At 34.3% G+C, this 26273-nt stretch overlaps 2 protein-coding genes across 2 annotated transcripts in view; both read left to right on the plus strand.

Moving 5' to 3' along the window:
• The first annotated feature begins 844 nt into the window (after positions 1 to 844).
• Positions 845 to 18885, plus strand: LOC105364108 (dynein heavy chain 7, axonemal). Its single transcript, XM_011501971.1, has 39 exons — positions 845 to 910; positions 998 to 1295; positions 1681 to 2028; positions 2279 to 2544; positions 2618 to 2771; positions 3023 to 3249; positions 3325 to 3526; positions 3854 to 4088; positions 4418 to 4533; positions 4611 to 4889; positions 5132 to 5389; positions 5504 to 5788; positions 5897 to 6145; positions 6370 to 6715; positions 6841 to 7010; positions 7694 to 8145; positions 8251 to 8448; positions 8531 to 8669; positions 8742 to 8954; positions 9041 to 9523; positions 9637 to 9882; positions 9991 to 10220; positions 10319 to 10542; positions 10836 to 11020; positions 11279 to 11653; positions 11758 to 11930; positions 12140 to 12385; positions 12472 to 12759; positions 13120 to 13311; positions 13403 to 13629; positions 13753 to 14123; positions 14264 to 14444; positions 14530 to 14718; positions 14837 to 15434; positions 15619 to 15829; positions 16419 to 16653; positions 16927 to 17078; positions 17168 to 17449; positions 18588 to 18885. Exons 1-39 carry the CDS (start codon positions 861 to 863, stop codon positions 18792 to 18794), a joined length of 9780 nt encoding a protein of 3259 aa, XP_011500273.1. The 5' UTR covers positions 845 to 860; the 3' UTR covers positions 18795 to 18885.
• A 1182-nt stretch (positions 18886 to 20067) lies between these two features.
• Positions 20068 to 26273, plus strand: part of Rbcn-3A (rabconnectin-3 alpha) — a 21563-nt gene continuing 15357 nt past the window's right edge. The window contains exons 1-12 of the mRNA XM_011501816.1: positions 20068 to 20443; positions 21246 to 21443; positions 21908 to 22061; positions 22727 to 22939; positions 23050 to 23185; positions 23268 to 23465; positions 23543 to 23724; positions 23803 to 23921; positions 23993 to 24089; positions 24479 to 24671; positions 25243 to 25906; positions 25972 to 26265. Of these exons, the coding sequence (XP_011500118.1) occupies positions 20357 to 20443; positions 21246 to 21443; positions 21908 to 22061; positions 22727 to 22939; positions 23050 to 23185; positions 23268 to 23465; positions 23543 to 23724; positions 23803 to 23921; positions 23993 to 24089; positions 24479 to 24671; positions 25243 to 25906; positions 25972 to 26265 (2535 nt within the window). The 5' untranslated portion in view covers positions 20068 to 20356. The remainder of the gene's footprint in view (positions 20444 to 21245; positions 21444 to 21907; positions 22062 to 22726; positions 22940 to 23049; positions 23186 to 23267; positions 23466 to 23542; positions 23725 to 23802; positions 23922 to 23992; positions 24090 to 24478; positions 24672 to 25242; positions 25907 to 25971; positions 26266 to 26273) is intronic.

Raw genomic sequence — 26273 nt, forward strand, 5'->3', positions numbered from 1 at the left:
AAGGAAACGGAATTTTTTATCCAAGATTTTAACAAGTACTTGAATCTTATTAATATGGAGGAATTCAATTTCATTCAAGCGTTTCTAAATGATGATCATACACTCGAAGAGTACGAAGATCTAATCGATAAATACTATGATCTTTCTCGAGAGATTCTATTGGTTTCCGAGCAGACAACGTTTTTTGATCGATTTGAAATAAGCAAGAAAGATTTAATCGACTTCATATCGCAATATGCCAACAATTGTAAAACTATGCTAGTGAATAAAGTGATTTCGGATTATCAGCTGAAAGTAAAAGCGTAGGTATAAATTAATTATCTGTCTATAAATTAATGAATCAAAACTGCAATAAGCTATGCTTTAATATAATGTAATCAGTACATTATTGGAAGCTTTAGTAATTTGTTGAGTTTCTTTTATGTTAAGAAAAATGTCATTCAAATTGAGAAAATTGAAATTATTATTGACTAGAATTGAAACTCACTTTGAGCAACATCAAAATTTTCAAATTTCCTAATGAATTTTATATCAATTATCAAATTTATGCTTAAACAATATGATAATATTGTATAGCCTATTTTTCTCTTTATTTATCTGTATATATATATATATATATATATATATATATATGTACAGGTATATTCATAATTAAGTAAATTATATAATAATTTGGAGATTTTTACAGAATTGTAGAAGAGTATCAGAATATAACTAATACGGCGATAAGTACTCCTTCTAATACCATGGAATTAATGGAGCTTTTTATTTTTGTTAAAAATGCCAAGACTAAAATGGTAAAACATTTGGAAGAAAAATTGAGAAAAATTTTGAAGTACATTTTATTTGCATCTCGTTACATGCCCATGTCATCGATCGAAATCAAAACAAATAATTCAGCTTTTCAATGGTAAAATCATCATCGTCCGATGTTTCTTTGCAAAAACATTATCGTTTTATTTTCTAATAAGTAAGTTGAAATAAAATATATTCTTAGGTATCATCGAATGTCCTCAATTTTTCAAGAGCATCTTGCAATTGTCGCCGGTAAAATCGGAGAATTCCAATATTCTCTTAAATTGCGGATAGAAGAATTTCACGAGGACCTAAAATTATATAAAAAACAGGGCGATGAAATGCAGTGGTGGGATAACATCGATGAAATCTTTCGTTATAAGAAAAAAGCAGACAGATTAAATAATCGTTTGATTAATGCACTGGAAGCTATAGATAATTTTAATAAAGAGGAAGAAATATTTGGCTGGGAATTGTCACAGTATCCTTTACGAAAGAAGGTAATGAAATAATTGTTATTTCAATAGCATAAAGTGGCCTTCAATTATTGTTTTTAACTTATTTTTAAGTCTCTCTGTAATTATAATTTGATTTAAAATTTAATGAAGTTATAATATGACGATAATCGCTGAACAATCTTAATCAAATATACTTGTGCATTTATACAAATAATAGTATTCGTATTTATTATAAATTTTATGAAAAGTTCATCTTTACCAGCAATAAAGCGAATGCGTATGCTAAATAAATATTCGATTAGTAAAATAAATGAAAAAATGGTTCGATACTGTAAGGATTCGACATTTTGACATAATAATTAAATCGGCCGTATGTCGGCACATTCAATTGTCATTTCAAATCATATTAAAATGCTTCCTATCTTAGATTGCCGATAATTTAACGCCGTATAAAAAATTTTACGACATTGCCTGTGAATTTCTGTCCAACTATTCGAAATGGATGAATTCAATGGTTGGTAGTTACGATCCAGATGACATAGAAAATGACTCTGGCACGGCAATTCGTTCTATATATAAATTGTCGAAAAGCTTCAATGTGCCGGCGCTTCGAAAATTATCAGAGATTGTGAGTACAACCATTGAGGAATTCAGAGAACACATGCCCGTTATTATGACGTTAGGTAATCCAGGAATGAAGACTCGACATTGGGAACTAATTTCTGAAATTGTCGGTTTTCCAATTAAAGTCGATATTCATACGACGCTATCCAAGGTACCGATTTCAAAAATATAAAGCTCCATTATCTTAGACTTTACTTGAACTGAACGTGCCTGTTACTGACGCTAATCTTTGCAATTTATATATTTTATTTGTGATTGAACTGTAAACAAAAAAAAAAAAAACAGAAAAAAACAAAAAAAAAACAAAAAAAAAAACAAAAAGCTATGGATTAATAAGAATATCAATATGAGCATTGATAATGTGAACATATGATTTTTTTTTTCTTTTTTTTTTTCGATAGATTATAGATTTTGGGCTTGACGATTATGTCCCTAAATTTGAAAGTATATCGGAAGCAGCAACAAAGGAGAACAATTTGGAGAAAGCACTTATAAAGATGCGCGAAGAATGGATTGGCATTCAGTTTATTGTGAGTATTTATCGAGACACGGGAACATTTATTTTTTCCGGAATAGATGACATTCAATTGCAATTGGACGATCACGTCACTAAAACTCAAACAATGAAGAACTCAATTTATATTAAAGCATTTGAAAAGGAAACATTGTGAGTCCGACAGTCGTAATTATAAATATTTGAAAATATTTTTATAAAACTTTTGGGAATTCATTCATTTTAGGGAATGGGAAGTAAAATTGCTTTTACTTCAAGATATCATCGACTATTGGTTGAAAGTACAAGCAACTTGGATGTATCTCGAACCAATATTTTCGTCCCCGGATATTCAACAACAAATGCCGGAGGAAGGGCGAAGATTCAGCGCAGTCGATAAAGTTTGTAATAATTGTTCGGCTCTTACTTTCTTCATTATATTTTAAACATATTATTCCTTTTTTTTTTAATTTCATGATTATTAATTCTCACATTCACGGTATTTTAGGTAATATGTGACTTGACAACCCTTAATGTTTTACAAAGTTTATTTATATATATATATATATATATATATATATATATATATATGTATTTTTTTTTTTTTTTTTTAAAAAATTTTTTTTTTTGAAATAATATTTTATTAATGTAGATATGGAGAGATATAATGTTAAACGTAGAAGAAAATCCCGATGTGATGGTTGTTATTGAAATCGATAAGATGCTCGAAAGGCTGAAAAAATCAACAAATCTGTTGGAATTAATTCAAAAGGGTCTCAATGAATATTTGGAAAAGAAACGACTTTATTTTCCAAGATTTTTCTTTCTGTCTAATGATGAATTATTAGAAATTCTTTCGGAAACTAAGGATCCAACTCGGTAAGTTTATTACCCTCATTGTCAACGTATTAGGCATCGATATTGTATAACAATTTTATTCTAACAATTAAACAGGGTGCAGCCACATTTGAAAAAATGTTTCGAAGGCATAGCAAGATTAATCTTTACCGAAGATTTGAAAGTTACCACCATGATCTCATCCGAGGGTGAAGAAGTTATTTTAGAAAATCTTATCGATACTGTAGCTGCCAAAGGTCAAGTAGAGAAATGGCTAGTGGAATTAGAGAAATACATGAAAAAAAGTGTTCGAGCTCAGGTATATTTCTAATTAATTTTATATTTATTCGTATATTGATATTTTATATAAGCGCTTCAAAATTATTTGAAACATATATTAACTTTTTCAGTAGAAATTCCCTTATCTTTAACAAATATATTTTACAAATGTAGCATTGTTTGCGTACGGAAGCTTCAAATATTATCAAATCAAATCATATCAAAAAATTAAAAAATAGAAAATAAAACTATTAAAAAATAGAAAATTACATTAAAATAATTAATAGACTCGTGCACATACATTAAATCTATAAGTATTAAATATTAGATTGAAGGAGATATGTAGGCTTAAAGTATTTCATTTTAGGTTATTCATGCAAAGAACGCGTATGTAAAAAAACTGAGGAAAGATTGGGTCTTGGATTGGCCGGGTCAGACTATTTTATGTATTTCACAACTCTATTGGACCTCCGATGTGATAAATGCAATGCCTAAAGCACCAGTTAGTCTGAAGAACTATGTTCAACGTTGTATCGACGAATTGGGAGAAATTGTAAAACTTGTGCGAGGCAAATTATCGAAGCAAAACCGTACGACTCTTGGTAAATGAAATTCTTCCTATTAATTAATTTTTTTTCTTCGTAATTTTATTACATTAATTCCATTACATTTTACTTATAATATTACATATTATATCGTCAAAATTAAGATTTTTTACAATCTCTTCGTGCTTAAGCATAATAATAAAATATTATCTTCTATTAAAGACTCGGTTAAGAAATTTGCTGATGAATTGCATAATTTTTTATAAATGCTTTATCGTAAATTTATTGTCAACGAAATATTACGTCTAAAATAAAGATAAAAAACCTATAAAAAATATGCTTTTAAGAAAATGCTCATCTCATGTAATAATTAAAATATCTTGCAGAAGCTTTAGTAACTTTGGATGTGCACGCGAGAGACGTATTAATTGAATTGTGCAATAGTGATGTTAACAACGCTTCTGACTTTAAATGGATCAGCCAATTGAGATACTACTGGATGGTAAATATTCTTAATAATAATAAAATTCTTAATAGATTCCTTTTTACCGATGAAATTATTAGGCTACATTATTGTAGGATAAAAATTTAATTACGATGATGATAAATGCTTCGCTTCATTACGGTTACGAATATTTGGGAAATACCGGTCGGCTCGTTATAACGCCATTAACGGATAGATGTTATCGAACACTTTTTGGAGCACTGTGTTTAAATCTTGGTGGTGCACCGGAAGGTCCGGCAGGAACCGGAAAAACTGAAACCACAAAAGATTTGGCGAAAGCAGTTGCCAAACAGTGCGTTGTATTCAATTGCTCCGATGGATTGGATTACATTGCTCTTGGAAAATTCTTCAAAGTAAATAATTGTACATAAAATTTGATATTATTTTTGTAAATTAGTAGAGTATAGAGTTAAGGAAGTGAAGAAAAAAAAAAGTTTTATTTAAATTAATCTACATCAGATATTTTTTTAATTATATAGTTTTTAAAAATATCATTAGAACTATGATTTTAATAAAAAAAAAAAAAAATATATATATATATATATATATATATATATATATATATATATATATATTAAAAAAATAATAATAATAGGGACTCGCAGCATCTGGAGCCTGGGCCTGTTTTGATGAGTTTAACCGTATCGATTTAGAGGTACTTTCAGTGGTAGCTCAACAAATTTTAACAATTCAGAGGGCAATAAGTGCGAAGCAAGATACATTGATTTTCGAAGGAACGACGTTAAATGTAAATCCGGCATGCGCTATATTTATTACTATGAATCCGGGATACGCTGGTAGATCGGAACTGCCAGATAACTTGAAGGCATTGTTTCGCTCAGTAGCCATGATGGTAATAAATAACTTTTATAATTATAATAATAATAATAATAATAATAATAATAATAATAATAATAATATATTTTACGACACGTTTAACCATTATGTTACTCGATTCGATAAATAGGTACCAAATTATGGTCTCATCGCTGAAAACACTTTGTACTCCTTTGGCTTCCATAATGCCCAACCATTGTCCGTGAAAATTGTTACGACATATCGCTTGTGTTCGGAACAATTATCAACTCAGTGCCATTATGATTATGGTATGAGAGCCGTTAAGTCTGTTCTAACAGCAGCTGGTAATTTGAAATTAAAATATCCCGATGAAAACGAGGATATTTTAATGCTACGTAGTATTCGGGATGTTAATTTACCGAAATTCTTGAATCCAGACATCCCACTATTCAATGTAATTATACGCCGATCACACACACACACACACACACACACACACACACACACACACACACACACGCACACATACATATAATAATTAATATTACAAACAATATTACAGGGAATAATGTCGGATCTATTTCCCAGTGTTGTTTTACCCGAGCCCGATTATACGGATTTGAATGCATGTATTGCCGAAGCATGTAGGCGTGTAAATATTCAATGCGTACCCGAATTTCTATTTAAAATCCAACAGATTTACGAAATGATGATAGTTCGACATGGATTTATGATCGTCGGTCTTCCCTTTGGAGGAAAATCTACGGCTTATAGAATTCTAGCGGCAGCTCTTGAATTGTGCGAAGAGAGAGTATGTAACTTTTTTAAACTGCATATTTAATTAAGAAATTCATCAACGATACAAATTATAATGGCTGATTATCGAATTAACTTGATAGATTATCGTCTTGTTTCGTTCGTTTCATTCGTTTCGTTTTCCATTTTATGTTATGCATTAATCGGCGATTGAAGTAAAAAAAAAAAAAATAAATAAAAAAATTATAAAAAATTATGCTTGCACTTTTACTGTTATAGAATTTAATTGATGAGCGCAAGGTAGAAATAACGATAATCAATCCTAAATCGATAACGATTGGACAATTGTATGGGCAATTTGATCCTGTATCTCACGAGTGGCAAGATGGTATTTTAGCCATTAGCTATCGTGCTTTTGCTACGTCTACGAATAACAATCGAAAATGGCTTATATTTGACGGGCCAATCGATGCGATATGGATTGAAAATATGAATACTGTACTCGATGATAATAAAAAATTGTGCTTAATGAGTGGAGAAATCATTCAGCTAGCACCAACGACAAATTTAATTTTCGAGCCAATGGATTTGGAAGTGGCATCTCCAGCCACTGTGTCACGATGCGGTTGTTGTTAACATATTAACATTATTAATTCCTCACTTCGATAATTATGTCTTGTTACTTGCTATGTATTATTAGGACGAATAATCAGTATTATAAATAATCTCTAATGTTTAACCTTATTGTAGGTATGATTTATATGGAGCCGTCCAGTTTGGGTTGGACGCCTTATTTAAAGTCGTGGATTGGAACGATTCCTTCGCTATTAAACGATTGGTTTAAGAAATTCATTTACGAATCACTATTTTTAAGATTTTGCAAGCCACTCTTTTATCTATTGAGAAGATTGGGCGTTACGGTATAAAAAAAAATTTATTTGCAAATAAAAAATTTCACACACACACATTTATTTATCTAGGATGTATTTATCTAGGAAATGTGCCCAATGCCTGACACTAATCTCGTACAATCAATCACTTATTTAATGGATTGTTTCCTCGATGACTATAGAGCCGAGAATATAACACCTCCAAGTGATTTAGATCTAAGAGCACAAGTTGAAGTAAATTGTCGCATACAATTAATAATTTTCTAAAAAAAACAAAACAATGAAAACACTGTAATATCGATATTAATGTTATTACTTGTATTATACAAGCCTATTATTATTTATAGGGATCTTTTTTTTTCTCGTGTATCTGGGCAATGGGAGGTACATTAATATCGTCGGATAGGGAGAAATTCAGTCTTCTTTTCCGTGGACTTTTGGAAAAAGAATTTCCAAAGTCACTGGCAAGGGACTTGCAATTGCCAGAGCCAGTCTTACCACCCAAGAAACCATACATATTTGTGATTCCAAAAGGCGGCTTGGTTTTTGACTATAGATTTATCAAAGAGGTTTTCACATTTATCTTCTCCATATGAAATAGAATTAAAAAAAAAAAAAAAACAAAACAAAACAAAAAAGCAAAAAAAAAAAAAAATTATATATATATATATATTTATACGAATTATCTTTAAGGATATTTAAATGTGTAATAGGGGAAAGGCAGGTGGAAACTTTGGTCGGACGAATTGATGAATGCGCCTCCGATTTCAAGAGATATTCCCGTTAATCAAATAATCGTGCCGACGGTGGAAACTATACGATATACGGCGCTATTTCAGCTATTGGTTCAACATCAAAAACCAGTACTTTTTGTTGGGCCAACGGGCACTGGGAAATCCTTTTATGCGATAAACTTTCTTTTAAAGAAAAACGACTTGTCCATTTATAAGCCACTATTCATCAACTTTTCCGCACAAACGTCGGCCAATCAAATTCAAGATCTTATAGTGAGCAAATTGGATAAAAGAAGAAAAGGTGTGTATGGGCCACCCGTGGGTAAGCGTTGGGTAATTTTCGTTGACGATGTGTCGATGCCGACGAAGGAGGAGTACGGTGCTCAGCCATCCATTGAGCTGCTGAGGCAATTGCTCGACCAATCCCAATGGTATCATCACACTCTTCCGTTCGAATAAAGATTTTCCCCGACAAGTTTAATTTATCAAAATTGTTGTATCGTCGATTTAATATATTGTTGATTATTTTCCAATAGGTATGATAGAAAGGATGGCACAGCAATTAAATTGATCGAGCTTCAGTTAATGTGTGCAATGAGTCCTCCTATAAATGGTGGTAAGGACATCACGCCGCGATTTAAACGTCACTTCTTCGTTACGACGATTTCCAACTTTTCTGATGAGGTTATGATCGCTATATTCAGCAAAATTGTTCTCTGGCATCTTGACACAAGGTAATATACTTTCATTTAGTTGCATTTAATCATTGTAGTAAATCAATGACATTATTTTTAATTTGCTATTTAGAGGCTTTAGTAAAGAATTTGATCCATGTATCGATCAAATAGTATTAGCAACATTGGATATATATAAGAGGAGTCTGATGTATTTATTACCGACGCCAACTAAATCGCACTACTTATTTAATCTCCGGGATTTTTCAAGACTAATCCAGGTAATTTGTCGGACATTGTGTATAATTTGTCGATGACGAAAAGATGTTAATTAATCGTTGAAATTGTTTCAGGGTGTACTCTTGTCAGTTCCGGAATCGATGCCCACCCTCGACAGTATGAAAAAGCTCTGGACTCATGAGGTACTTCGAGTTTTTGGCGACAGATTGGTTGATCAAAATGATATCAATTGGCTTGTTCAGCAACTGCGACTTACATTGGCAGAGAAAATGGACGCTAATTTAGATACATTATTTTCTGAACTGAAAGCCGATAAAGATACAGCAGTACGTAATTATTGTACTTGATACTTGCCGATAATAATAGGTCGATAATAATATGAGGGAAAATAATAATGGTGATTCGTACGTAGGTTGGTGAAATGGAATTAAGAAATCTGCTTTATTGTCATTTTGGCAATCCCAAAGCTGACCAGCCACTCTATCAGGAAGTTAAGGACTTGGAATTATTGCGCAGCATAGTTGAGAATTATCTGAACGAGTATAACTCCATGACGAAGAAGCCAATGAATCTCGTGCTGTTTGGCTTTGCCATTGAGCATCTCTCTAAAATCGCTCGCATTATTAATCAGCCGAGAAGTCACGCGCTTGTAATCGGAGTTGGTGGCTCCGGACGTCAGTCGCTTACGCGATTGGCCTCGCACATCTGCGATTATGAGATTTATCAGATCGAACTTACTAAAACATATGGGCAATATGACTGGCACGAGGATATTAAGAAAATTCAGATAAAAACCACGGCGACCGAGTGTCATTCGACATTTTTATTCACAGACTCGCAAATCAAGGAAGAAAGCTTTCTTGAAGATATAAATAATATGCTAAATACAGGAGAGGCACGCAACTATTTTTCTTTATTGTTTTTTGTTTTACTTTTGTTTTGCTTTGCTTTACTTTGATCATCGGAAGGCTTTTTTTATCGTTATCGATGAAAGATTTGTTTTCACAGGTGCCAAATCTCTTTTCTAACGAGGAGAAAGCGGAAATTTGCGAGAGAATGCGACAATTCGATCGTCAACGTGATAAATCGTTACAAACCGATGGTAGTCCCGTCGCACTTTTTAATTTATTCATTCAGATAGCTCGCGATCAGCTACATATTGTAATATCAATGTCACCTATCGGCGACTCTTTAAGAAATAGAATTAGAAAATTCCCGGCGCTCGTTAACTGTTGCACTATCGATTGGATGCAGGTAATTATTTATTAGTTTTACCGCAATAAGTTGTATGTGTAATACTTTATACATAAATATATAGAGTCCTAAATAGGCTTTCTAAATTGAATAAAAATAATTGCTTAGCCTTGGCCAGCAGATGCTCTATCGGCTGTAGCAATGAAGTTTCTTAGTGAAATTCGGCTGACAAGTTTGGAGTTTACAGCTTGCGTTGACATGTGCCAATATTTTCACGTTGCAACGCAATCTCTCAGCAAAGAGTTTTTCGATCGTCTCGGAAGACACACATACGTTACACCAACATCATACTTAGAATTAATCAGTACATTTAAAAATCTCTTGGCTATAAAAAGAAGGTAAATATTGGCTAACAATTTACTTTGCAAATTAATAATTAGCATTCAATGGTGTTTCGAATAATTTTAATATTAATCTCGTTGTCGTTCCTCTAAAGTGAAATATTGTTGAGCAAAACACGATACGAAGGTGGGCTCTGTCGATTGGATGAAACTCAACAAGATGTTGTAGACATGCAAGAGACATTAAAACGTTTGCAACCTCTTTTAGTAACCGCCGCTGACGATGTGCAGAAAATTGTTGATCATATTGAAAAAGAAAGTAACGACGTTGCTGAAGTCGAAAAAGTCGTCAAAATTGACGAGGAAGCTGCGTTGGCAAGTATATTCATTATATCTAATATATATATATATATATATATATATATATATATATATATATATATAAGAAAAAAAAAACTATATACATATGAATTACGATACTATTTACTATAATACGATATGTTCTACGTAAGATACATATTACGATTTTCTTGTTTAGTGAAATATTTTTTTCAATCGTTCACATAGATAATCACCAATAATTAATAATCCTTTATCATACATTTAAGCAACTAATATCTACAATTTACATACGATATGAAGACAGATTTGGTTTTTCTTTTTCATAGAAAGTCGCGGCCAAAGCATCAGCAATAAAGGCGGAGTGCGATGCTAATCTTGCTGAAGCCATGCCAATATTATTGGAGGCGCAAAGCGCTTTAAATACCCTCACAATGGCAGATATTGCTGTGGTGAAAGCAATGAAAAATCCTCCCGCTGGTGTAAAACTCGTGATGGAGAGCATTTGCATTTTAAAAGTAATATAACCAAACTATATTAAATATTGGCAAAACAAATGTTATATTTTTGTTGTTGTTGTTTTGTTGTTTCATTTAATTTCAATATGATTTGACGGTATTTGAAATGTTAGCGATGTGATTATAATATCTTGGCTGTGATGTTCAATGATTATTATTTAATAGACGGCTAATTGGCGTGAATTATGAATAGCTTGATAATATAGAGCCAAGTACATAGGAAAATATAAAGGATGATGCTATTGTAATATTTCGCAGGACTTGAAAGCCGAAAGAATAATGCAGCCTAGCGGTAGGATTGCGGAGGATTATTGGAAGGTCTCGTTGAAAGTTTTGAGTGACGTTAAATTTTTGGATACCTTAGTGAATTACGATAAAGATAATATACCGGAACAAGTGATTGAAAAAATTCGCAAGGATTACTTGACAAACGTAAACTTCGATCCGAATAAAATAAAAAGTGCCTCGACCGCTTGCGAGGGTTTATGCAAGTGGGTTTATGCCATATCGGATTACGATAAAGTAACGAAAGTCGTCGCACCAAAAAAGAAAGCACTGGCCGAGGCCCAAACTGTGTACGATAAGGCTCTGGCTAAATTAAACATTAAGCGCGAACAGCTACGCGAAGTTCAGGTAAGCCATGATCAGTTGTACAGACAATTACAAAAAATCTTCCTCGAATGATGAATTTTGATTAATTTGAAATTTAACGTAATCCTTGGAATATCGAATCGTAGATGAAACTAGCCACACTAAAAGACAATTTGCAATCGAAAAAAACAGACTATCAGAAGATGATGGTTAATGTATCGGACTGTGAGGAAAAATTAAAACGCGCGGAAGAATTGATCGGTGGCTTGGGGGGCGAATATGCGCGTTGGTCTTTAAATGCCAAAGAACTAGGCGAGAGGTAAGCAATGCACTCGATTATTATCTCATTGGAGATTAATAATTATATAAGATCCCGATCCCGATCCATCGCAACGCTCGTTCTTATGAGCCACAAAATTTTACATAAATTATGAGCTGATAAGCTGGTTTGACGAACTGAACTTTGATTAAATAATAATTCTAACTATAACCAACTTTGTGAAATGTATGGTTTTTTTTTTTTTCTAGATACGATCGATTAACGGGAGATATAATGATAGCATCTGGAGTAATTGCCTATTTGGGTCCATTTACGACTTTGTTTAGAAATAAACAAATCGAGGATTGGGTAGAATTTTGTACGAGCCTCAACATTATTTGCACAAAAGATTTTCTACTTAGAGACATTTTAGGCATACCTGTTTTAATAAGATCTTGGCATATCTTTGGCTTACCCACTGACTCGTTTTCAGTGGATAATGGTATAATTGTTAAGTATGTGCTAATGTTATTTATATTCGTCGCTATTGCTGCTGTTGTTTATCTTAATCTTATGAATTCGCGTTTGAAATTCATCGCAGAAATACAAGACGTTGGCCATTAATGATTGATCCACAAAGTCAGGCAAATAAATGGATTAAAAATATGGAAAAAGAGAATAATTTAAGTATTATTAGATTAAGTCAGAATGACTATTCGCGAATCTTGGAAAATGCAATACAATTTGGCCAACCTGTTCTACTCGAAAATATCGAAGAAGAGCTCGACGCTATGCTAGAGCCTATATTAATGAAGCAAATTTTCAAACAAGGCGGTACTTTATGTATAAAACTCGGCGATGCGGTGATCGAGTATAGTGACGAATTCAGGTATATGAACTTGCTGCCTCGTTGGCTGATTCTAAGAAATATCAAGTCTTTGATCCGGAATATCAAGTTTTTACAATCGCTAAAACTAATTCATGCACTTGAAAATTATTTTCAATCTCTCTCTCTCTCTCTCTCTCTCTCTCTCTCTCCAAATGTATCTTGATATTTCGGCTTTAATAGTTTGTTCTTATTAAAATATTACTTATTTTATGATACAATCAATGCTTACATATTAATATTCCCATTGTTATTTATGCACATTTTTTAAATAACGAATCTATATAATGCGTTGTCCTTGGTGTGTATTAATATTAATTGTCGATATTTTTTTATTATAATATGTGATAATTACTGTTCTAGATTATACATAACGACAAAATTAAGAAATCCACATTATTTGCCAGAAATTGTCGTAAAAATAACTTTGATCAATTTTATGATTACATCGAATGGGTTGGAGGATCAATTGTTAGGTATCGTCGTGGCTAAGGAAAGGCCAGACTTAGAGGCTGAAAAAAATTCTTTGATTATTCAGGGGGCTGCAAATAAAAAGTAATCGCTTGTAGGATATTTTTAGATGCGTATTAGCCGAATTAATGTAACGACAAATCAATGACGCTTTTCCATTGTAAATTGCTTACAGACTTCTGAAAGATACAGAGGATAAAATTTTAGCACTTCTTTCGGCATCCGAGGGAGATTTACTCGAGGATGAGGAAGCCATTAGAGTTTTAAGCTCCTCAAAGACCTTAAGTAATGAAATTCAATTGAAACAAACGGTAGCCGAAGTAACTGAAAAAACCATCGATTCGACGAGATTGAAATATTCGCCAATTGCTGTGTATAGCACCGTTCTCTTCTTCACCACGAGTACGAATTTGCGATTAAAAATTAAAAATTAAAAAAAAAGAAAACAAAAAAACAAAAAAACAAAAAAAAAACAAATATCAATAATTACCTTAAAATTTATTTACTTATTTATTTCAATTATAGCCGACTTAGCAAATATCGATCCAATGTATCAGTATTCGTTAAATTGGTTTGTCAATCTTTTCAAATTGGCCATCGATAATACGGAACAAGTGGAGGAAGTGGACATTCGTATAAACGATCTCAAGAAATATTTCACTCGCTCTCTATATAAAAATATATGCAGATCTCTTTTTGAGAAGGATAAGTTCCTCTTCTCGTTATTACTAACGATCAATCTATTAAAAAGCGAAGGCAAATTGTCCAACAGACAATGGATGTTTATTTTGACGGGTGGCATTAGTCTCAACGATCCGTATCCAAATCCACATATCTGGTTACCCCTGCAAGCTTGGAAAGAAGTCTGTAGGCTCGATGATATTCTGGAGTTTAAGGTTTCTATCGTAATACTCATAATCCGTTATAAAAGTGACATTATTTGCTTTTTTATTGCATGCATCGGTGTTAAATTGGACTTTTTACGAGCGTTGAGACAAAGCCCATGCGAATGATAATGCACAGTTTATGATTTTAGGGTATAAAAAGTTCATTCGTGAACGATGGCCACGACTGGAAAATTGTTTATGATTCCAAGGAGCCGCAACATGAACAATTCCCAGAGCCATTCCAAGCCTTAACGCCATTCGAAAGAATTTTAGTCTTAAGGTGTCTTCGGCCCGATCGAGTGATACCGGCAGTGCACATTTTTGTCGAATGTACGTTGTAATAGGTAGCATCGTGGGCATCGTGAGCATTGTGCGAAAAATTACATAAATGAATAATTGTTCGCTTATTTAACAGCTGAACTCGGAGCAGAGTACGTGGAAGCGCCTCCCTTTGATTTAGTATCGTCATACGCAGATTCAAATTGCTCGATACCGCTTATATTCATATTGACTCCCGGTGCTGATCCAATGCAACTTTTGCTGAAATTTGCCGAAGACCAGGGTTTCGGATCAAATAAATTATTCTCCCTGTCTCTTGGTCAAGGTGACATGTGTCTATTTAAAATTCTCTCTCTCTATATATATATCTCTATCTATCTCTCTCTGTCTGTTACTCGACAGTCGTATAATGTACGGCCTCGTTGATTTTACTCGTTATTTAGGTCAGGGACCGATCGCCATGCAAATGATAAGCGACGGCGTGAAAGATGGTTATTGGATCATTCTTCAAAATTGCCATCTGGCTAAAAGCTGGATGGGCACCCTGGAGAAAGTCTGCGAGGGCTTAATGCCCGATACCATTCATCCGGACTTTCGTCTTTGGTTGACCAGCTATCCGGTCGATCACTTCCCCGTTGCGGTCCTTCAGAACGCGATAAAGATAACGAACGAGCCGCCAAAAGGTTTGCGCGCCAACATTATCAAGTCCTACATGAGCGATCCAATAAATGATTTGGAATTCTTCGAATCGTGCAATCAGACCGATATCTTCAAGAAATTTTTGTACGCCCTCTGCTTCTTCCATGCTTCGATTCAAGAAAGACGTAAATTCGGGCCCATTGGATGGAATACCCCATACGAATTTAACGAGACGGATTTGCGAATAAGCGTACTACAACTTCACACGTTTTTGGATCAGTACAATGACGTTCAATACGATGCTTTGATTTATTTGACAGGGGAGTGTAATTATGGTGGTAGGGTTACCGATGACTGGGATCGTCGAACACTCATCGCCATTCTTCAAATATTCTACTGCAGGTGCGTGTACAATTTTACCGATTTCATTGATTATATAATTTATTTAATGATATATCCCAAGTATAATAATTTAAAGATAATAATGCAATTCGACTCAATATGTAATGCCTTATATCATTTGCGACAATTAATTTCATACGATTATAATAATAAACAAATTCTAATTTGAGAAGTTATTTTGCAGGGAGCTTCTGTCACAAGACAAGTATTATTTTGACTTGACCAGCGATATTTATTATAGTCCTAGCTTCAAGGAGTACGACGCATACGTAACGTACACGAAGAAATTCCCCATAATTACGGAACCTAGTGTTTTCGGACTTCATGATAATGCGAACATCGTTAAAGATAATCAAGAAACCGATCAACTCTTTTCATCGCTATTACTAACTCAAGTACGATACATAACATTTATCCTTTGAAATTTACAAATAAATACCTTAAAATAATTTATCATACTAATTATTATCATACTATTTATCTTTTAATTGCTAATGATTGAAAGCAGGACCGTCTGGTAAGCATTGTAGATTAATACACACTTTACTTTAATCGATAATTAAACGCATACGAAAATTAAGCAATTTATTTATAATTAATTTTGTACAATTGATATTTCATTTTCTGCCTCCACGACGTTCATCAGGACATATGGGTAATAAAGCCGACAGATTTTAAAAATAAAGTTTGATTTATTTTTTAACCGCTCTATTAATATACCAATCGTCTTCTGCTTAATGTTAATTTATCAATTACTGTAAGATTTCCTTAATGCACTGCAACTATCTTGTTTCGCGTTCTTTGTTCTCTTTTTCATTTATTTATTCATTTATTTATTTTATTTATTTATTTATTCATTTATTTATTTATTTTTTTTTTTTTTTTTTGCTTTCCCACTCGATAGACTACGCATTTGCCTATTTTCTTAATAATAGAAGATATTTTTATTACGCGCGAATGCTCATATAACCATTGTATGTGTAGGAAAAATCTCGCACCGACGCAGGCGGCGATTCGGATGATGAAATCGCATACAAAATAGCCTCCGGTATTTTATCCAAATTGCCTGAAAATTATAATTTACAAAATGCAATAGAAAAATATCCTACGTCGTACAATCAAAGTATGAATACAGTATTGGTTCAAGAAATGGGTAGATACAATAAACTTCTTAATTGCATTCGTAATAGTCTCGTAAACGTTCGAAGAGCTATAAAGGGTATGTGTCGAGAACTTGAAATTTTATATATAAATAAATCATGTAATAAATGATTCTAAATATATATATATATATATATATATATAGATATATCTGTATAATTCGTATTCGTTCCCCTGAATTATCTTTATTGCGCCATAAAATAATCGTCGTTGTAAATAATGCTAATCATTAGTAAACAATTTCATACATTTTTTGCTTATTTTTTTTTGTTTGTTTTTTTTTTTATTTTTTTTTTTTATTTTTAATAACTCTGTAATTAATAATTTTTAGGTATCATTGTAATGTCTTTTGAACTTGAGCAAGTATTTTATGCACTACTGATAGGGAAAATTCCTGATCTTTGGAAGCAAAATTCATATCCATCTCTTAAGCCACTTGATAGCTATGTCAATGATTTCTTGAATCGCCTAAAATTTTTACAAGTAAGTCCATTTGGAGCAAGTGCCGTTTATCGAAAATATTGTACTCTAACAAAGGTAAAATCACGAATTATGAAATCTTTCAATTTTAGTTATGGTATGATAATGGCCCTCCTCCTACATTTTGGCTATCAGGATTTTATTTCACTCAGGCTTTTCTAACGGGTATTCAACAAAATTACGCAAGAAAGTATCAGATACCCATTGACCTATTAGTTTATGATTTTAAAGTGATGAAGGAAAGTAATTTTACTCAACCACCGGAGGATGGTGTTTATGTTTACGGACTCTTTTTAGACGGAGCTCGATTTGATAAAAAGAAAATGATCATTGAAGAAAGTTATCCGAAAATTTTGTTTAACGAAATGCCCTACGTAAGTCTTTATAGTAGAAAGAAAATGTCCTTCTACCAACTTAAACCATTTTATAATTTGACCATATACATTATTGAATATATCAAATAATACTCACAATTGGCTAAAATACTTTTCAAAAAAAAAAAAAAAAACGCTTGTTTATCTCTTAACACATTTACATATTTATTACGATGTTTTAATTAACAATAATTACACAATGTATTGAGATTTTAAGACGTTTAGCCTTTAATTATGATTTGGCCATTAATGCATAAAAGAATATTTATAATAATCTCTAACCATTAATTTGGCAATGAAATAAATTTCAATGTATTATCAAGTAGCTTACTTGTTCTCGACTTATGTAATATTCTTTTCAGTAATCCAGCAATAGATTACACTTTTAACGATTACACTTTGTGATGTAAAATTAGTTACTACGATATTTATGCAGAATTATGTTAAAAAAGAATTTTTTTTTTTTTTTTTTTTTTTTTTTTAAAGAAAAATAATTAATAATAATAATAACAACAATAAAATATTCTTCATAGCCAATAGGAGAAACAATATTTCTCAACTATTTTAATATAGATAATAGAGAGAAGGGATAATATAGAGAATTTATCAGTCTAAATTATGATATCATAATAATTTAAAAATCTACTCCTTTTGTATTTAAATCACATTGTGTCGCACTAATCAAATAAGAAATTTATATGAATTTATGGGCATAAGTTTAATAAGAAAATGTTCTCCTTGAATAAAGAAATATTTTTATATTTTCGAGATAAAAAGTGTAAATTTTCCTATGATCTTGAACTTCCAGTCATATTAAAAAAAAAAAAAAAAAAAAAAAAAAAAAAAAAAAAATACTAGATAATAAAATCTAGATTTATTCAGCTACCGTTTGAGGTCCAACTATATTTACTCAACTATATTTTCACGTTTACAATGTTGGTTCAGATCAAACTGCTCACTGATAAGCGCAATGTAAATTTTCTGATAAAATCCTTGTACGCAAATATAATATAATGAGTAAAAATGAAGGAGAGAGAAAGAAAAATACTTGAAATACATGAAATTTAAAAATTACATTGGAAAAATGCATACATTACAATATTATCGAATCATTGAAAATCAAATGTTTTTATTCTAGATCTGGTTAATTCCAAAAAAGAAAGATAATGTTGTAGAACGCCTTTGCTACATCTGTCCGCTATATAAGACAAGCGAAAGACGAGGTACTCTTTCTACCACGGGACATTCGACGAATTTTGTTATTTCTGTGAAATTGCCGACTGAAAAGCCTTCGACACATTGGATAGTGCGAGGTGTTGCAATGCTCTGTCAATTATCGGAGTAATTGTGTTATCGTTATCTAACACAAAGCTTGTACGTAATGTTTTTCGATTAATAAACGAAATGCATTGGAAAAAGAAGAAAGAAAGAAAGAAAGAAAGAAAGAAAGCAAAAAATACTAATATCGTATATAAATAATTAATATGTCATACTTTTCATTAATTAATATTGTGGCATGTTTACCGCTGATATTTAATTTTGTATCTGACTCACAAAAATGTATGATATCATTAGTCAATTAATAGTCGATTTTCAATTTTGATGTCCTCAATGTACAATTCCTATTTCCTGGTATAATTCAAATAACATATATATATATATATATATATATATATATATATATGCGCGTATGTACTTATGTACGTATGTGTGTATGTATGTTAATACAATTGATACGATCTTAGGCTCATTTACGCTTTTGTACACAATGTCGATGGGAAATATGTATCACTCGGCTATACTTATTTAAGTCTCGTGTAAATACTTAATTGTAGTGATCCTACAATAGGCGAATAAAATTTCCAGCATTAAAATAAAAATGGCAAATATTCGAGTCGAATATTATTGCAAACAGAGACCACAAGTGCCATAAACAATAATTGATTGGAAGCTTATCCGTAATTAGATTTTCGCGCGAAAGGAAACTCGTATGTTAAAAGAACGGCATTAAAAGATTATTAATGCCTCGATAGTCTCGATTTTACTGCTTGGGACGGGCTGCCACGGCTAACGAAAGTCAGCCACGAAACAGCAGCGAAAAGCTAAACCATTTAATTTGCGATGATGCTCTAGAGATAAGAAGAAAGGATGGAAATTGTGAAAGGAGCAGATGGTAAGAGCTGGCGAGAATAAACGAGCGTCAGTAAAGCGACTGGTTGCGCTCAATCGAATCACAAAGATCTGGCCTGGGCTAATCTTACCTCCTACGCTCGTCTATTATTATTGTTATTGTTATTATTATTATTATTATTATTATTATTATTTATTATTGTTTTTTTTTTATTTTTGTCGTGGTTATTATTATTAATGCGTGGAAGCGCGTATGCTCGCAACGTTCGGTGCATTAGCGGGTGGTAGTGGCGGCGGTGGTGGTGGTGGTGGTGGTGGTGGTGGTGGTGGTGGTGGTGGTGGTGGTGGTAGCGGTAGTGTTAGTTGTTGTTGTTGTTGTGGCGGCGGCGGCGGCGTCGACAGCGGTGGAGCGACAGGGCGGGAGGGATACGGGCCGATAAGGTGGGTCGTCGTAAAATCGTGCAAAGGAGGCAAAGGAGGAAGATTTGTAAAGTCGCGGGCACGAGGCCACGGCTGCGGCGCAAGGCGGTGCGTAATCGGCGCAGGCGCACAGAGCCCGTAGCCGTTCCATATTTTCCAAGATGGCCGCCGCTCTACTGCTAGATTACCGTGTCACGTCAACCTTTTGGCGATCTTGAGGTGGATACTCGTCGTTCGGGCGTTGATCGCGAACCGAGCCCGGGCGCCCTTTGAGAAGAGTAGCAAGCCTCTCGAGGCCCAGCAGCCCCGACGTTCGGAGCCTAAGATGCTTTAATCGGCCGTGGCTGGAGGATTATCATGAACTGCCATCAAATACTGAGCGGAGCTTGCAACGCAGGCGACCGCTGCTACGCCGTCGGCTCTGTCGAGGGGATATCCTTTACCGTGAGTTATCAGTCCCAGCGGAGTCCCACCCTGGGCCTCCTGTACCCGCGTATGCTGCCGCTCGCTGATAATCGATGGAGCTGACGCGGCACCAGGAAATATCTCGCAAGCGCGATTACGGGAGAGAGAGAGAGAGAGAGAGAGAGAGTGAGAGAGAGAGAGAGAGAGAGAGATAGGGAGTGAGCGAGAGAGGGTGGAGAGCTTTTCCTGCGGAGAACGAATAGTCGATATTGTGCGTCGAGGTGGAGAACGCGCGCAAGAGGAGAAGCGAGACGGAGATTAGCGTGGGTCGCTTTGATGGACGAGGACGAAGAGACTTGGCTCGCCTAGCTCTTCGTTCGAGTCAGCTGATTAAAAGAACTTTTTTCATCGCGCCTATTTGTCGACGTGCTGTCAATCAATTCACGAGTGGAACTCGTTGACGTGTTATGATGCCTCGGGGATACCTATTTACCGCCTCCTCGCCACCGTGTTTTAACGAACTTTCACCTTGCAATTTCGCGTTACATTCTTTCGTTTTTCCCTTTAGCCCGAAGTAATATATAAACATTATAAGCTCTGGATGTGGCAATAGCGAATTATTGTCTGAATGAGGCGAGAACGTTTCAAAGTATCAATTGACACTCTTAATAAAGAGCCCTATCACAACTTTACAACATTGTAGTTGTTAGCTTAAGTATAGTTTTAATGATTTTATATAGTACGTTCCAAGACAATCTTGTCGATTATTATGGCTCTTATATTTATTTGAAAGATTTTCATAGCGAGGACAGTTTAGTAACAATGTGTCTTTGCTCCCAAGGCTTATGCGGCTGGATGTAATATAGTAATTCTCGCCAGCAATTTCGAGCGGGTCCAAATAATTCCTGGAGCAGTGCATAATTATATAAGGATTAGCTGCCTGGACTGCAGTACCGATACTGGCAAAATAGCTGCCGCATACGAGAACCAAGTCTGCATTTTTGAGCCGACCCCGCTTATACACAACACGTGTTCACATGTAAGAATTCATATACAATAAGCGCACTTAAGCCGATTGTAATTCATGGAAATACGATTTGTAAAATTATCTCTGGTCAAGAAATAATACTGTATCATCATAAATTGATAATGCATCTCTGACACGGGTCATTGATAATTCTTTAATCATTTGTATTGAGAAAGAAGCAAATGTTTTTTTATTATATTTTGATCAATGGGACTGAGAATTTCTATTAATTTTATCCCCGAAGATTATTATTATTATTATTATTATTATTATTATTATTATTATTATTATAATTATTATTTATTATTACCAACAAATGTCTTACTTTATAAATACTCACTTAATTATTATAAGTTTATTATTAAAGCCTTAAATTTTCAGTGGATTTTTGTATAAAATGATTAATTGATTAAATAAAAAAAATATCTCCTGTAGTCGTAAAGACGTCATTAGAATTTATGATTTATAATTCTTAGCAATTGGAATATCGATGGGTTCAAACTGGAAGCTTGCAAACAGAATCAAATATCAGTTCGCTATCATGGAATTTAGAGGGAACCCGTCTTTTAACGGGAGGAGAACTTTTACAACTATGGCACCAAAATATTCTGCCATTCCAAGAAGAACAAAGTGAGTAGAATAATATTTACATTGTCAGTTTAAATGAAATCTAAATACAAATTCAAATGATTTAATAAAAATGTCTAATGTGCAATATTATATTCTATTATAAATCAATGGTATTGTACTTTATAATATTATGTATAGCTACAAAACCAAAAGCAATACAATTCGAAGAGCCCCCCAACGCCGGAGTCGAACAAAACATATCAGGGAATACTTCGCAAGATCGTGAGTTCATTCGTTTTAAAGAATGAACATTTTTATTTGGCATAATGCATGTCAAAATGCATCTATTTTTTATCAGCTGCCTCTTATTGAAATTTATAACATATATTGGTGTTCGTAGCATCGTATCGGTATCATTAAAATTTGTAATAATATTTGCTTTATTATTTGAGCATGATACAGTAATAAATTATTTTTCAATATCATCAGGCTTTCAGGCTGCTCAGTTGCTTTACTTTAAAAATATAATATTTTCCTTGATTTAAACAAATTTTGACTTAGCTTTTTAGTAGAGCATTCGTCCAATTTTGTTATTGTACATACACGCATATATTAAACATATATGGATACGCTTGCGCGCGCGTGTGTGTGTGTATGCGTATATTACAGAGACCATTTACCCTGCTATTTATTGAAAATAAGTGGATGAATATTTTATTTCACAGTTGAAGCGGTTACATTTTCTATCGGAGGCGAGGCTGAAAGTCCACAACCTTCGGAAACAAATGTAGCAAACGAACCAGTGGCATGGAATTGTGTTTGGAAGTGTCGCACTGCCACGCCTGTGCATCTAATGAGTTTCAGTCCTGATGGTACACTTTTTGCAACAACCGGAATGAATGATAGACTAGTTAAAATCTGGTTCGAAAATAAACAATGTAAGTTATTAATAATGTAACCATTGCTTTGATTATTCATCGTTCAAGTTTAGCATAAAATCATAATGTTATTAAGCACAATTATCATTAATTTACTTTTATTTCAATAGTGTTTCCAACGAAAAGTATAGATCATTCAAATTTTAGTCAACCAGTATCAAGTGATAGTTTCAGCTTTGTGTATGTGGCACATCCGAGAGCTGTAACTCACATATCATGGCGAAAAACTAGTAAATATATGCCAAAGTAAGAGGGAATAGAGTGTGACGTAAAATTGTGAGGTTGTGTGGATTAATTCTAAATGTACGCATACTTTTACAATTCTCAGGGGCTCGGTATCAAATATGTTGGTAACGTCGTGTCGGGACAATATTTGCCGCGTATGGACAGAAACCATTCCACCCGAAATCGAAGGTTTGGCGAACATGAGTCAATTCGAAGGTTCGGATAGACATGGTCATCATGGTAAACATCGTCACCATAGTATGCACAAGCACAGATTTATGCAGCGCTTGAAACACATGAAGTAATAGAACTTTTTTTGTCCATGAACACTGTACAAGAATTTTAACAATTTTCTTACATTCTAACGATCATTTTTAGAACTTGTTTTCACATACGACGCCACGCTAAACAACAACAACATCAGGCAGGCCATACCGCGCCAACTTTACCTACATTACCATCAACTTATTCGGTTCATGATTTTCACAATAATTATCAGAGTTCCGGACATTATCCTGGAATGCATTTTCATTTAGCAGCGAGTATTAACGCAGAAACTGGTAATAGTTTAGCGCAAAGAAATTGAATTATTATTTTTATTTAATTAGGAAAATTGAATGTACTTATTGCTATTATAGATATTCCATTGGTTCCAAGTCTGATCACTGGTGATCCTGATAGAGAACCAAATTTTATTTTGCATTGGTTAAATAATAAAGAGATGCAGTTTACTATGCAAGCAGAGAATATTTTGCAGGTAACCGTTTAGAAATTTTTTATCGAAAGTAGCGTACGTGTATGTCATAAATATTGTTGTTTCTCGTACAGGAGCTTACGAGAAAAGTCGTTGAAAAAGAGGAAGGCATGCACCATCATCACGATTCGGATCACATTGAACACGATTCAGAGGACGAGCATACACCAAGTACGTTTGTTATTTTTTTCTTTTCTTTATGCTTCCTTGAATTGCCTATTTTGTTTTAGAAAGTGTCTTCTATGTCTGTATCGAACCATTTCTATGCTGTATATATATATATATAACAATGCTTCTTTTATGAAGTATTTTGACTCCCTTCCAATTACTTATCTACAATTTATCATAGCGATATAACAAATATTAATTTACTAAATTATTCACCATTTTAAGTTAAATAATAATGATTTTCACGTATTAAAGAAACGGAAACCAAAAAAAAAAAAAAAAAAAAATTAAAATTTACATTTTCATCTGGTGTCGGTTGCATGAAAAATACGCGAAGATACTTTCACTGCACGCTGCATGTTGCATGTGGGGTTGAAAATATTACTTATCAGGCAGCATCTTATCCTGTTATGGTATGGTGCGGCCTGCAGAAAAAGGATTTCGTCATCAACCCAGTCAGAAAGGAAACATCGGTGGCCGTACAACGAGTCAGGAGGAACACAGCAGTGACGAGCATCACACCACACACACAACTTCGTCTCACCATAGCCTTCCTCACAGTGTTCACTCTCACCAAAGCCTTAGGTAAATATGCAACCGAAAGTTTTGGATTTATTTTATTTTATCTTCTTTTTAAGTTTTGCTTGTTCCCCCGTAATTTTCTTACTTAATTATATTGCTAAGACATCGTTCACTTACGAAATCGTATCAACAAGTGGAGATTTATATCAATGAGATGCGCACCATAAAAGACTGAAAAAAAAAAAAAAGAAAAAAGAAGAATAAAGAAGGAGAAAAAACAGAAACGAAGAACAAAACATTTTTATGTGACGAGTAGAAAAATTTAGTTGCAAAATTTAACGAAACTCACATCATTGAACGACGAGAGTTAAAAACTTTGATATTACATACTTCAAACACACACCTTTTAAGTTTCTATAAAAGTAAGATTATCTATTCGTATTTATTCGTTATTTATTCCTACTTAAAGAATGCAAAGTCACGAAATAAGATGCTTCGATTTAAATGTAAAGCCGATGGATCGGTCGAATGTGAGAAAGGGAGAAAAATGTTTGTCACATTAAGCGAGAGGCAGCAAGAGCCAGGCTATTGAAAAAAGTTGTGAAATTGGAAACGCATGTTAATTCTGTTACAGCAACACAACATCGATTAATTCAATAGCCACGGACGCAACAACGACGAATCAAGCACCTGACTCGCTCGATACGAAAATAGAGACGTTACTTCGCGACTGGCATCACAATCCCGATCTTCTGTTTTCAATTCATCCAATCGACGGGAGCTTTTTAATATGGCACATTGAGTGGTTAGACGAGTATCATCCCGGATCCTTTCGTCAAGCTCAAATCTCCTTCTCCACCCGAATTCCAAATGCTTTTCCTTTAGGTGACGCATCCACCATGAGTCACAATGTCTCAATGTATTCCCATAATACCGGCGGTCCCCTACTTAATATTCGCGAGGTCGCCAAGTCTTCCACGGCTACTAAGCCCTCGGACAGCGCGGAAGCGACGACGCCTCTGCCGAGCTTGATCGAGCAAGACGAGGAGCAGTCGACCCTGACTTCCAGGGCGGGCCAAGAACTGATGAAGCTCGCCCAGAATGGGAACGAGGAGCACCCGAGCGCCGGACTCGCGCCGAATGAATCAACGGCGAGCGAGTCGCAAAAATTGGCCAACGACAATGTCAACGACATGCTGGCCCACCCCAGCCCCATGGTCTCCATGGTATCCAAGCACGCCAACGGCACCTTAAACCTGTGGCAGCTGACGTTCGCGGACAAGACGAAATTCTCCCAGGTAAGCGATCGAGCCGACGATCCGAACTGACAGATAAACTGACATTTCGCGCTTCTCGGCACCAGGTGCTGAGCATAGGCCACGCATGCAGAGCATCTGGGCATCGTTTTCGCGTGAATGACATAACCTGTCATCCGGTGCTGCCGCTATTGCTGACGACCTCGCATCACAACATCCCGGACTTCTCGCCAAGCCAGTCGTCGGACATTGGCGCCAAACTCGAGCACAGGGTACACAAGGACGTGATGTCACCCACTGGCTTCTGCAGCGAGCTCATTCTTTGGCGAGTTGACGCGGTCGGCCCCCTCTCCAAAAGTGGCGGTGTCTCCGAGCTCGCTCGCATCAACTCGCCAGAGATCTCGGCATT

This window comes from Ceratosolen solmsi, unplaced genomic scaffold (assembly GCF_000503995.2).
Source record: "Ceratosolen solmsi marchali unplaced genomic scaffold, CerSol_1.0 scaffold23, whole genome shotgun sequence".
In the NCBI taxonomy this organism is placed as follows: Eukaryota; Metazoa; Arthropoda; class Insecta; order Hymenoptera; family Agaonidae; genus Ceratosolen; species Ceratosolen solmsi.

Bases quoted from the DNA above. Each gene is read 5' to 3' on its own strand.
- LOC105364108 (XM_011501971.1), top strand. From the start codon at position 861: ATGCCCATGTCATCGATCGAAATCAAAACAAATAATTCAGCTTTTCAA. The intron at 4,534-4,610 runs GTAAATATTCTT...ACATTATTGTAG, and splicing joins AATTGAGATACTACTGGATG to GATAAAAATTTAATTACGAT. The intron at 6,716-6,840 runs GTTGTTGTTAAC...ACCTTATTGTAG, and splicing joins AGCCACTGTGTCACGATGCG to GTATGATTTATATGGAGCCG.